The following is a 13,910-nucleotide window of genomic DNA, read 5'->3' as shown; positions in this document are numbered from 1 at the left end:
AGTCAGTCATATTGCTATAGAATTCACAAATACTTGATAAGTACCAATGTTTAGCTAGATGTTAAAGAAATACAAAGGCGAAAACTAATATGAGTTAACTGATTCGCAAACTGCACTTATGCCCCACAGAACTTATATTCAGATGTACTTGCCGCACGTAGGCACGGCGGTGCAGGTATTGGGGTACGTATTGGAGTATATGGGCGTGTTAGACGCGCCCTACCCGAGCGGGATGGTTTTGATGGGGCACGTGTTCATGCTGGCCGACCCCAACTTGTTCTCGCCAGACCGCCCGCGCGCCACCTTCGTCTGCCTGACAGTCCTAGCAGGAAACCTTATAGTCTTCATTTACGACTTGCTTTTTCCAGAACGCTACAGGCGACACCAACCTGTAGTATTATAATTAATGACGACTATCATTAATATCAGAAAATCATGTACTAATAATAATGAAGAAGATTTCGTGAAACCTATTTTCACAAAAACTATAGGCATTGTCGCAATAAGTTATCTATGAATCAACCAGCCTTTTTGCTAGTAGTTTCTTATTTTGATGATTGTTTCCTATCGAGTCAAAATCATGCTTGCCTTGGCACATGTCAAAATGAAATAAAAAATAAATAATCTCAAACCAAAGTGAGGAAATTTGGGTAAACGATGTCTTAAATCTAGTGTAATGAATGGATTTAAAATTTTATCCAGAACCTCACGTACCAAAGAAGATTTAAGCATTGGCTTTGGTAATATTTCCAAACCTGAAAACACGCAAATATGATGACTGTGGAATGTGGTGTTTGTACATGCAAGGAAAGCGCAAGGCAACATCATAGAAGAATGTGCCTGTCAATTTTGGGGACCTGCATGGCTTGCTTTGGCTATGCGATGGGACTCATCGGTCTACGGTGCCACCTAAGGTGTTTTATCTGGTGCAGCAACTGTCTCATCTTCGGAGGAGAACTGATTTCATTCCTCATTCAGATAATGCACATCACTCATACTTTTGCGTACGTAGGAACATATCATCCCAGTGTTTCTAAGGTAAACTACTTCTTCGCAGCAGCAAGCATATTGTCGCTCGCAGCAGAATTAAAAAAATATAAGTTGGAGTGTCTGGCGAGAATGTCGAGGATGAATATGAACAAACCTGTTCAGATAGCAAGTAAAAATGGAAGAAATATAAATTGCAATTAAAATACATAATGGAAGAAATTAGCGGAGCGGTTATGTTATACTTGCCCTTTATTGGTCACGCGGTAATGACCCTCGGGTACTTGGTGGAGCAACTGGCGGCGGTGGAGGCGCCGGTGGGCAGCGCGCTGGTGCTGGCGGGGCACCTCTGCGTGCTCACGGACCCGCGCGCGCTCAGCCCCACACGCCCCAACGTGCAGCTCATCAACATCGCCTTTCTCATCAACAACATTATAGTCTTCCTCTATGATTATATAAAATCACTACATGAATCGGACAACTATGAACAAGAAATGTGAATTATTAGTTTAGGGCTCTAAAATAGACTATATTTTTTAATAAATTTATATAACAAAGAGATCCTAAACTTATTGGTCACTCAATACATTATTATCATAATTTTAGACTTTTTTATTTACTGGTATTACCTACCAATTTACTTAAAATAACTAATACTGAGAATAATTCAAACTTATTTCTATAATTCGCTTGAGTAGTGGCTCCAGAAAATTATCGACTCCCAAAAAAGATTAGATACGAGTAACTGATTTTACATAAGGACTAATGTTTCATAATGTATTTTTTTTAAGATAACTCGTTGTTGATTCACTTGCAAATTAAAGTAAGGAACATAAATTCAATCTTGCATAGAATAATTAATAAAAGAGGGTGTCGGTCGGTACCAGAGAATTTTAATTGGCTACTTGATAATGTTGGCACAGCAAAATTAAAACCCGTCCGTGGACACTGCCTGGCACTGAGACTAGTGTAGCATCCTTGTGTGACATGACAGTTTACTTTGCATGTGGAATTTTTCCAGCTCATATAACCCAGCAACCTTCAAATGAAGGATGAACAGGAATCTTCTGGACTATCGTAGGCCACGTCTTCGCCTCGGCTAGTCTGTGGGGCCTGGGTACGTAGCCAAATCCACAAACGCTCACGATAATATCTGTTTCGTACCTAATCTATCTCTATCGCTCTTGCGTATTGGCGCGACAGAGCCAGACTGCATTTTTGTCGGCGTCTGGCGTCAACGATTGCCCTTCGGCTACGCCGGCAGATCAGCATGTGCCTAGGACGCCTAGGTATATAGAAAAACTCTTTGAATGATTAGTTTTGAATGATTCACGGTTAGTTTCATTAGACCGGGATATGGACCGGTCAATATAAGTCCAAGTTTCGTGTGACTTGACTGTCGCAACAGACGGTTATAGTGGCGACACCTTGCGGAATATCATCTCTGTTTTCTCATTTGATCATTAACTGACATCATAATAAATAACTTGACTGTTTTAAATAGCGTTTACCTACTTAAGTAAGCGGTACCTACGAGTAGCACGCTGCATTTTATTCTTATACAGGGTGGCCCGAAAATACGTTGACAAACGTTTATATAATTATTTTTCTGTCCTTACACGAACGATTGTCCTACAAATTAAAATGTGAAACCTTAATAATTTTTGACCAAATAGACCTTTGGCTTTGAAGTACAAACGCAAATATCAGAACAAAAAAATAACGATATGCCGCTGTACCTCTAGTATGACTTTCGTCTAACTTATTGCACGTATTGCTTTTAAAATAAAATATCCTAATTTTAGTAATCTATAAACGGTCTAGGGTTTTAAAATTGATTACAAACTATAATTTTTAGTTTTAAATTAGATGAATTTACGTAAGTAGGCTAAACGTATCGAGCTTATGAATCTGAAAAAAATGTCTACACAATTGGTCTACATTGCAAACCTTGCGAAATGGACACGAATGCTGTTGAAATATCCATGGTGAATGCAGAAATGTACAATACTAGCTTTTGCCCGCGGCTTCGCTCGCGTTAGAAAGAGACAAAAAGTAGCCTATGTCACTCTCCATCCTTTCAACTATCTTCCTTAAAAAATCACGTCAATTCGTCGCTCCGTTTTGCCGTGAAAGACGACAAACAAACAGACACACACACTTTCCCATTTATAATATTAGTATGGATATATAGGCCCAAAAAATATTTTCGGTAACTTCGATATTTTGGTTTATTTCAACATTTCACTATTCTTTGTCAACGTAATTTTGGGCCACCCTGTATCGATGTAAATACGTTCGAATTGGCCTACTAGTAATAATTAGAGGTACAACATTCCAGCGAACTTATATTTAGTATGAAGTGTGATGGAGCACGATATCTGAATCAAGAGCGATCGGGGCCTGAGTTGACAATTTGGCACAATTTGTAACAGGCGGAGGGTCCTCGTGCCGAGGGCCCTCCGTGCCGCCGATGAGGCAGTACAATCAGGGCTTTTGTCGTCGACACAAAGGGAAAATAATTACTGAAGGTCACCTGATAGACAAAATCTCGTTATCATGTTTCTTCTGTGCTCTTAAATTTAAAAATAATACAAAGAATCCAAATAAAATTAATGAAAATAAACTGAAATAGAAGTCATACATCAATGCAAAACTGATCATTCAACTGGTGGCCTAGCTCCTAAGCGGGAATATCGCCCCAAAATTAATAAATAACTACTAGGTACGAAAGTAGGTAACCTATTAGTAATTTTTTTTTTCTTTTTTTTTTTTTATAGGACATTCTTACACAGATTGACTGAGGCCCACGGTAAGTAAATTGTGTTCTCAGCAACGATATAAACTTAACATATAAAAAACTTATATACATAGAAAACATCCATGACTCAGGAACAAATATCTGTGCTCATCACACAAATAAATGAAAGTTTAACTTAACAACACAATACAATTTTGCGTGCTGCAATTGTAATATTATGTTCATAAAACAATTTCAGAGCTCAACGAGGGTGCGGTGTGCTGGTGAGGAAGGACCTCCGGAACTAAATTTGTTCCGTCTGTTGTCCTTTTAGTCGTCGGCAACCCGGACCCTCCTTGGAACTTGTACACTCCTTTTTGTTGTGTACTTAACACAGCAAAAGGGAGTGTACAAGTTTCTAATGGTTTGGCAACGCGCGTGTGACACTTCTTGAGTTGCAGACGTCCATAGATTACGGTGACCGCTTTCCATCAGGCGGACAGTATGCTTGTTTGTCACTGACGTAGTATAAAAAAACATTTACAAATGTAATGTAGCGATGAATAATACGTAATATTTTACTGTAATGTCATACCCCAAATGTTCGTAGCACAACAATGCGATGGAAAAAAGGACACAGCAAACAAAATGTCCCCAGCTCTTATCTGGCGTGTAGTGGTCGCACTAATGAGAATTATTCTCGTATTTCTCCATTTTCTCGATTCGTAGTTTCGTACCAAGGAGCGCTCCTAACTCGTCGTTACAACTCACCCCATGACTCGCAGTTAAGTTGTATGTAGAAGAAAAACTTTCGTTTTTAAGATACTAGCTTGTGCCCCCGGCTTCACTCGCGTTAGAAAGAGACAAAAAGTAGCCTATGTCACTCTCCATCCTTCAACTATCTCCACCTAAAAAATCACGTCGATTCGTCGCTCCGTTTTGCCGTGAAAGACGGACAAACAAACAGACACACACACTTTCCCATTTGTAATATTAGTATGCAAGTATGCACTAGTGACTGACCGCGGTTTCTCACCAGTACATAATAACTTAAAAGAGTAACTATAAAAATCCGTTGCGTAGTTAAGTAGGTATAAAGATCTAAGCATACATAAGATAGGGCCAGACAGACAGCGAGAAGCGAAATCGTTTTATACGAACTACTAGCTTTTGCCCGCGGCTTCGTTCGCCTTAAATTTAATCTTAGTCTTATTTCTAAATTTATGTAAATATATGAGCAAGTAGACTAATGTTTTTAGTTATTAGTTAAGTTTAGCAAAAATGTATTTTGATATCCAGCTTAGTGCTAAAAAAAAAAAAAAATGTAGATACTGTTAACTAGGGAGTACACCTCAAACACAGGCAACTCTTGCTTACCGTGCGCCTCAGTCATCTGTGTAAATTCCTGACTCATGTCCTATAATGTTTAAAGATAATAAAGACAGCGAGAAGCGAAATTTTTATTTGAATTACTTTTTGCCCGCGGTATTTTTGCCTTAAATTCGAAAATTGCAGAATGCTCCATATAAACGTCCACCCCCCATTTTTGGGAAAGAGATTTTTGGGGTTAGAAAGAGACAAAAAGTAGCTATGTCACTCTCCATCCCTTCAACAATCTCCACTTAAAAAATCACGTCAATTTGTCGCTCCGTTTTGCCGTGAAAGACGGACAAACAAACAGACACACACAATTTCCCATTTATAATATTACCAAGTCCTTGATATTACATAGTACATAGGTACATAGTATGGATATGGATGTAGTGATAGTTTCGTAATGGCTACGCAGTCGTTGAAACAAATCGTCATAAGATCGTTATGTATAATATTAGTACGTTATAATAATAGTCCGTCACTTGTCTTATTACAGGACATAAAAATATATTGCAGGGAGAGAATAAATGAAAGTATCATAACGTGGGTAAAAATATTCGTCAAGAGATCTCAGAGGTATCCTTGCCACTTGTAATACGAGAATAACCTTGAAAAACTGTATACTAAAAATATACACCGTGCCCTCGTCAAATTCTCTAGAGTGACATTTATGTAGTTACTTCTAGTGATGTACTTGAAATAAATTGTAATACAAATTAAGTTGCAAACGCTGAAATCCGACTATTCAAAATGGCGCTAAAAAGTATGAAACAAGATCTTTATTTAGAATAGTTATGCTTAAATTATTTTAAATAAAGAAATATAACTTAATACATTTTACAAACTTTCGTACATGACTTGTGATTAGGGCTTTAGTTTATGTCACCACTGGGAACAAAAACCTTATAAAAGACTCTAATAACGTGTGATACTTTATTACTTACGCTCGAAACAACATTTAATTATCTCGTACAATCCGAACGTTCCTAATTCCATTTAGACACTCCGTGTGGTGACGGGTTAAGAATTTCGCCACCCTCTTTCCTGTGTGCGTAGCCGTATGCCCAAACGCTTCACGATTCGCTCACGATTCGTTCACGATTCGCTCACGATTCGCTCACGATTCGTGAGCGTTTCGTGAAGCGTTTGTGCATTCGGTTACCCACACTGCCATGGGTGTTATGTTATGTTATGTGTGATGGGCTAGCAACCTGTCTTGCAGGCGTGTGTGTAAATACGAACAATATTTTCGTCCTATGGTAATCGACAATGTCGCACGTTTTTATTGAGAACGTTATAATTACTAGTAGCGACTAGTGGAAATAATTTTCATTAGTGTTAAACACAGTGTCGGCAGCTGAAGGCAGTTTCCGCGAGGTTAGTAGTGTGACTAGCAAGTTGAATACGCTATTGAAATAACCCTGTAGTCTAGTCTAGTGTAACATGACGTCAGATCTATAACAATTTAGCACATACGCAGGGCTCAAATATCTCGTGCGTATCTCGTTTCTTTGAGTTCACTCCTCATTCGTGCCTGTGAGACCCAGATCTCTATCGCCACTAATTCAATACCGCTCTGCCCAGCGCAACACTCATGATTGAGATCACAGGACAAATACCTAAAGCGCCAAAATATCTTATAATAATTGCCTCTCTCGGCAAAGTCAAAGTGTCACTTTATAATGTTTAATTCATTAAAATTGTCGCGTGTACGAGATCAATCGAGGCGTTAACAATGGAGAGCCTTTCTTTTTCAGCCCTATTTTCAGACAAAGGCATTTCGACATACGAGGCCTAGAGCGATAACGCGGTCTTGCAATTTGAAAATGAGATTCTACGAATGATAAATTAATATAAGCAAACTCATTTCAAGTCCATTCGGTAAGTTACCTACGTGCTTAATAGACGTGTGGTCTCCTTTCACTGGGTTATATGCTATACCAACCAATTATATTTTTCGAAAGAAACAGTATCATCAAGTTACCTTAAGTTAGGAGGTAATTACTGCAGTTTATTTCATTACCCTCGTAACGCCTACCATACAAAAAATTTGCTAGAGAATTTTGATTTTAATTGTATTTTTAATTGAGTTGAGTTACTTTTGTTCAAAAAATTTTAGAGACAAAAGAAATGCTACTTTATTTATTCACATGGGAGTTAAAATTCCATAAAACCCGATCTCATTGCACATTGGGCGGCAAGAAAAAGAACTTTCATTTCATTTTTAGGGTTCCGTAGTCAACTAGGAACCCTTATAGTTTCGCCATGTCATGTCTGTCTGTCCGTCCGTCCGTCCGTCCGTCCGTCCGCGGATAATCTCAGTAACCGTAAGCACTAGAAAGCTGAAATTTGGTACTAATATGTATATCAATCACGCCAACAAAGTGCAAAAATAAAAAATGGAAAAAAATGTTTTATTAGGGTACTCCCCCTACATGTAAAGTGGGGGCTGATATTTTTTTTTCATTCCAACCCTAACGTGTGATATATTGTTGGATAGGTATTTAAAAATGAATAAGGGTTTACTGAGATCGTTTTTTGATAATATTAATATTTTCGGAAATAATCGCTCCTAAAGGAAAAAAAAGTGCGTCCCCCCCCCCCTCTAACTTTTTATTTTTAATATCCAACAAAAAAATCGGAATGTCTTCAAAACATATTTCATGAACACGAAATACGGATTATTACTTAATCAATGGCAAGGATTAGGTCATAAAGGGTAGCAATCAAGTAGTTCATGCATAGAAGGCGCAATCAGAGCCCGTCAATCGGCAATTGGGACGACGGTGCATCTGACGCCCCTCTAACGTACCCCCTTTAACATAGGTCACTGGATAAGTTTTGAAATACACAAATAACTAAGATAATAAAAAATCTAACATTTTTTTAAGCTATTGTTTTAAAAAATAGCTTTTTATTATTTAATGACATAATTACGAACATTTCAATTTCGTTCAAAGTTTGAATTTATTTTATAGGCCACCCTTTTTATCGTCTTTGTCAATTTGTTGTTGCAAAACTTATCTGTTTAGAGAACTAAGTTTATGCACAACACAAATCCATACGGGAAATTAAGACCAAACTGGAAGTTAAAGTATTTTATTCAAATATCGGGCATCGCTGTTACATCAGTTACTAACAGAAAGGAAATATATCAATCAATCAATCAATCAATCATTTATTGATAACAGGAGTTACACGTCATTTTAACATTTTCTGCTTACTTAATTTAACATAGGTACATAGTAAACAAGACCAACATAAATAATAATAAGGAAATCAATAAAGGAGAATAGTAACTACAATTACTTAAACCAAAAAATAACACAAGGATACTTAACACTTATATAAAACTTTATCAAACGCAATCTTAATGTAGCAATCGCTGCATATCGCTGTAGGTATTGCCTTTAAATAGACTACCTTTACCCTACCTACCCTTTCCGTAGGCCGTAGGCGGGTAATTGAATTTTTGGCCGCTCATGGAACGCGGCAGTGTAAATGAATAGGGACGACCAAAGTGGCCAAACATACCAGTGTGCGTAGCCGAATGCACAAACGCTCACGAAACGCTCACGATACTATCTCTTTCGTAGCTATCTATCTCTATCGCTCTTGAATATTGGCGTGACAGAGCCAGACTACCTTTCTGTGGCGTTTCGACTTCATTTCGCGTCGCAGAAATGCCATTCGGCTACGGGGCCAGAACTTGACATTATTGCAATGTGGTAATTAAATAAAGGTTTGGGTTCCTACCATGTGTTGTGCTCCAACACTGCTTGTCTTTTGCAAATGTTACCAACTCACAGGATAAATTTTTCGCACTTACAGGAAATTGTATCGCCTCAAGATATGTGTAAGTAGGTGAGCACTAGGTATAATAAAAATCAAGCGTACGGCATCATTACTTTAAGATATCATCAATATGCATAATATATCAGTTAGGGTACCACAATCTGGGTCTATTGTACAGAGATTTCGTAGCAACAGCGCGGTTAAAGGCAGTGATGAATAAATTTTTATCCACGGGTACCGTCCCCTCTTTAACATAACCTAAAACAAAGAACCGCCGGGCCCCGTGCCAAGGGTCTCGAAGGTACTCCAGAATAAATACCATTACTCCAACTAGTCCGGGTTTACTTTATATTCAAGCAATTAAAAAGAAATACGACTTGATGGATATAGCCAAAGAAACAGTAGACGATTCTAATTGATTCAGGCGGATACTGACAGCTCTCGACATAATTTAGTATTTCGTTAGAAGTTTTGTTATTTTACTAACCGATGAGGTGAATGGTTTAATTTTATACAATAACATTAATTAAATTTATGTAGGTAACAGGCGATCAAAAAATACGAGATCGTTAAAATCGGTCTTACCGTTCTCGGCTTTTTGTTTTTATATGTACTTAGGTACCTAAACATAATGTTAACTTACAAATAAAATAAACAGACACTACTCAGTCATTCATTATTCCATTTACCTTTATTAAAATGACGCTACTAAACCGGTTTTTTATAAAAACGTCGTCCGCAATTTTCTCCCTGGATGTTTACATTACTGGAAAAAAATCATAATGTCAACATCCAGGAAGGACTATATTTGTATTTAAAATCGATCCTCAAATATCCTCTTAAGCCTCGAGCTTTCAATATACTCGTAATTGCAAAAACAAAATCTTCATTACACGGTCCAATGGAAACGCGATCAATGAAGCGTCAGTTATAAATAAAACAAAAAATCACTATTCAGCTGCCGAGCGCAATTTCATCGAGGCTGACATTGCAGCGCTCCGCGGAAACATTTTAAGAAATATAATAACGTCAAAATTCTTCTTTGCAGCCCGCAAGTTGACGCAAAAGGAGCGATCTACTTGACGACTAAAAATGGAACGTTTCCAATATCGCTGCCCGCAAAGTCCCACGAGGCGGCGACGCAACACTCTCCCAACATTTTGTCCAGCGTTGACATTAAAACTCCAGAAGCCCCAGGTTACAGCGATTACTGGGACACCAGTGACAAAATCCTTTCTAATTATTTGAACGTTACATTCGGTGAAATGGACACGCGCTATATGTGGAAAAACAAAAGAAGCATCAACGACGCGGTTTCGAGAAACATCACACTGGTGCTCGAGAACCTTTTGAAGAATTATGAGAACTCGCAGCTGCCTACTCATGGAAAAGGTATGATTTTACTTTTAAGTCAGTGGGTTGAAATAAATAAACTAAAAGATGGGTAAAATAAGGAAAACAATATAAAAGATTATTTTAATGATATAGGTATATTTTTATAGAAATTCTTAGTTTCCGAAATTTTGTTCCCATTTTATTCATTGTTTACATTGTTTCAGGTTACCCTACAGTTGTGCAAACCAATATATTGATAAGAAGTATGGGCCCAATATCGGAGCTTGATATGGTAAGCGCGTTCATCCGTTTTTCGCGTACCTAGTAGTATTAGTAATAGGTATATTCGACATATTCGTGTTCAATGATCAATATGCTCATAAACAACAATACATACATTTGTCACATATGTGTTAATTTTTCACCGAAAAGCTTAAAACGGCGTATAAGCAATATTCTTGCAAGATTTTTGAAAATTCATCCCCTAGATGGCCTCTATTGATATGATGATATTGATAGGTAAGTAAGGTAAGTAATGGGTGCAGCCACAGAACTAGATTTGGATGGAAGAAACAAGTTCATCTATTACATTTACATTTTGTACTGAACTTGTTACTTGCCTGTGATTTTAAATATGTCTCAGACCCTGAATGTTCATAACTGTTGTGTTGTTGCAATTAAATATCACGTAACGAGGCATTTTTAATGTTTTTGTTAATTTCAATTTACGAAAATTGACGCCCGAAAGCTGCAAGCTTCGATCGGACAACTCAGTGGATTGTACTGAGTTCATTTGACACGCTAAGTAGATACGTTTGCTTCATCTATGGTATATATGACATCTGTGGGTGCAATCAAGCGAAGTCACGGGCAAACATTTCATTACATACTTAGTAATAACGAGATAATTCTGTCGACAAGTAGGTACCTAAACTTTTTTTGATATCGAAAATAAACTTTTCCACTTTAAAACAAAAGTCATTCCAAGATATTGCTTTCGATATCAATCAATCGATTTAAGGAAGAATGATTGCTGACCTTATGTAATAGGCACTTAGTCTACTGTAAAATATGAAAATCTGTCTTAATCGATACCCGTATTTAGATCGACTAGAGTTATACCAAGATATCAGTTTGACTGTGATTTTGATACCTCCGTTGTGCAAGGGAAAGTGTAACATTTAAAGTATAAAATTTAACAGTAAATGTGTACCTCAACCTTAAAATAAGTAAGAAAATATTATTATTGTGCAGTATTTTTCCACACCATATTGAAGGGCATTCATATTTATACTGACTTCTTTTTTGAACATAACAAAGGACTAAAATATAAAAGTGTAAACAATTGATATTATTTCTTTATTTCAGAGAGTAAATTCCCACCTCGAATTTATCTCCAGTGAGACTCTTAATGATGTCTGCGAATTTTCGCTCATTTCTATATTTTAACACTTAAGTACTTATATATTTATGAAGTAACACATCACAAAAAACGGTAGAAACCTAGGTTTTCTCAAATATCATGTCGATTTTAGTGTACGTACAACTGATTTTGTTTTAAATGACTTATTTTATAAATATTTCATAATTCCTATTCAAGTACTTTGTATTTAAATTATATTTTACAAGTTGCAATAAAGTAGTTAATTTTCCAATGTATTTTTAATGAAAATTTAGGTTCATTATTTTCTGTCTAGGATTACTCAATGGACTGCTACTTCAGACAGTACTGGCGCGACACCCGACTCTCGTTCCTTGGGCCCATCCGCTCGCTGTCGCTATCCATCAAGATGCTCGAACGGATCTGGCGTCCGGATACCTACTTCTACAACGGCAAACATTCCTACGTGCATACTATAACTGTGCCCAACAAGCTGTTGAGGATCAGTCAGCATGGAGATATATTGTACTCGATGAGGTCTGTATACGAGTCATTATACCAGTGTTATCGTTCCTCGGGTCATCCGCTCGCTGTCGCTATCCATCAAGATGCTCGAACGGATCTGGCGTCCGGATACCTAAGTATTTCTACAATGGCAAACATTCCTACGTGCATACTATAACTGTGCCTAACAAGCTGTTGAAGATCAGTCAGCATGGAGACATATTGTACTCGATGAGGTCTGTATACGAATCATTATACTAGTGGTATCGTTCCTCGGGTCATCCGCTCACTGTCGCTATCCATCAAGATGCTCGAACGGATCTGGCGTCCGGATACCTAAGTATTTCTACAATGGCAAACATTCCTACGTGCATACTATAACTGTGCCTAACAAGCTGTTGAAGATCAGTCAGCATGGAGACATATTGTACTCGATGAGGTCTGTATACGAATCATTATACTAGTGGTATCGTTCCTCGGGTCATCCGCTCACTGTCGCTATCCATCAAGATGCTCGAACGGATCTGGCGTCCGGATACCTAAGTATTTCTACAATGGCAAACATTCCTACGTGCATACTATAACTGTGCCTAACAAGCTGTTGAAGATCAGTCAGCATGGAGACATATTGTACTCGATGAGGTCTGTATACGAGTCATTATACTAGTGGTATCGTTCCTCGGGTCATCCGCTTACTGTCGCTATCCATCAAGATGCTGGAACGGATCTGGCGTCCGGATACCTACGCACCTACTACGAGTAACTAGATAAAATACAAATAGACAATTTAGTTCTAATTTGTTTATAATTAATTCATCAAAAAATAATCACAACATACTTATAAAAACCAATCTAAATAATCTACCAAAACAAAGAGTGATTTTAAGGACCACGGGTGCGTTTTCCTATAATGGTCGTTCAAATAGGGCTCATTAATTTCATACCCGCCGAGTAAACATAGTCCGTCGGCATTCGCCATTTAATTGGCAGAGTGAAAAATCTCGCGCTCTGGTTACCCTCCCAGTTTATTCATTGGCCGTAAATTGTGATGGATAATATTAATTTAAAAAAGAAAGTTTACATCCCTTTTAAGAGCTTGGCGCATTCAACGATTGGTAAAATATTTCAGCAATGCTAGTAAAACCTGACATTATTTTAAAATGATATGTCGTTTTAAAGAAAATTTTAACATTGTAAATCTTTTATATGTATAATAAAACTGCGTTGGTAGAATCATAAATTAAATATAACAAGATCATACCATCCCATACATTAAAATGCGACCGCCTAAGACCGCGCTTACACTCCACCACACATAGATGGCGCCGATGGTATGATCTTGTTATATTTAATTTATGGTAGAATTTAGATACATTTGTTTATCAAAAATATGTATTGTATTGCAACCAATGACAGGGACAAACAAGGACACAAACGAGGTCCAAGGTTCGAAACGTCGGGATGAATTATAAATACGCGATTTAATCCGTTTCCATAGTTTTATTTCATGAGTAACTATCGCGGTAATCGAAGACAATATTAAGGACACAAACTTTTAATTGTACTTATATGAGATGACATCTGTAGGTACTATTGATATATGGAGCATTTTGTATAATCTGTCTCATGTTCTCTTCGCCAGGTTTTGTAAATCAAGTAAATCAACCTGTATATAAAATTTTTGCATAGGTATAGCTGCTGCAGTTTGGGACTTGATTTGGTCGAATATTGGATTGCAGCACATGTTAGGTTCGATTCAGTGGTGTTAATTAGGCAACGTGCACATGCACGACT

General features: G+C 37.5%; 1 protein-coding gene across 1 annotated transcript in view; it reads left to right on the top strand.

The window, feature by feature from the left end:
• The window catches only part of LOC125228484 (gamma-aminobutyric acid receptor alpha-like), a 73,630-nt gene that overhangs the window by 15,550 nt on the left and 44,170 nt on the right, over positions 1-13,910 (top strand). Inside the window, exons 2-4 of the mRNA XM_048133059.1 lie at positions 9,945-10,288; positions 10,456-10,523; positions 11,929-12,149. Coding sequence (XP_047989016.1) covers positions 9,945-10,288; positions 10,456-10,523; positions 11,929-12,149 — 633 coding nt within the window. The remainder of the gene's footprint in view (positions 1-9,944; positions 10,289-10,455; positions 10,524-11,928; positions 12,150-13,910) is intronic.

Source organism: Leguminivora glycinivorella, chromosome 8, assembly GCF_023078275.1.
Source record: "Leguminivora glycinivorella isolate SPB_JAAS2020 chromosome 8, LegGlyc_1.1, whole genome shotgun sequence".
In the NCBI taxonomy this organism is placed as follows: domain Eukaryota; kingdom Metazoa; phylum Arthropoda; class Insecta; order Lepidoptera; family Tortricidae; genus Leguminivora; species Leguminivora glycinivorella.
Note: the sequence above shows the minus strand (reverse complement) of the source record. Positions and strands in the feature narration are given on the sequence as shown.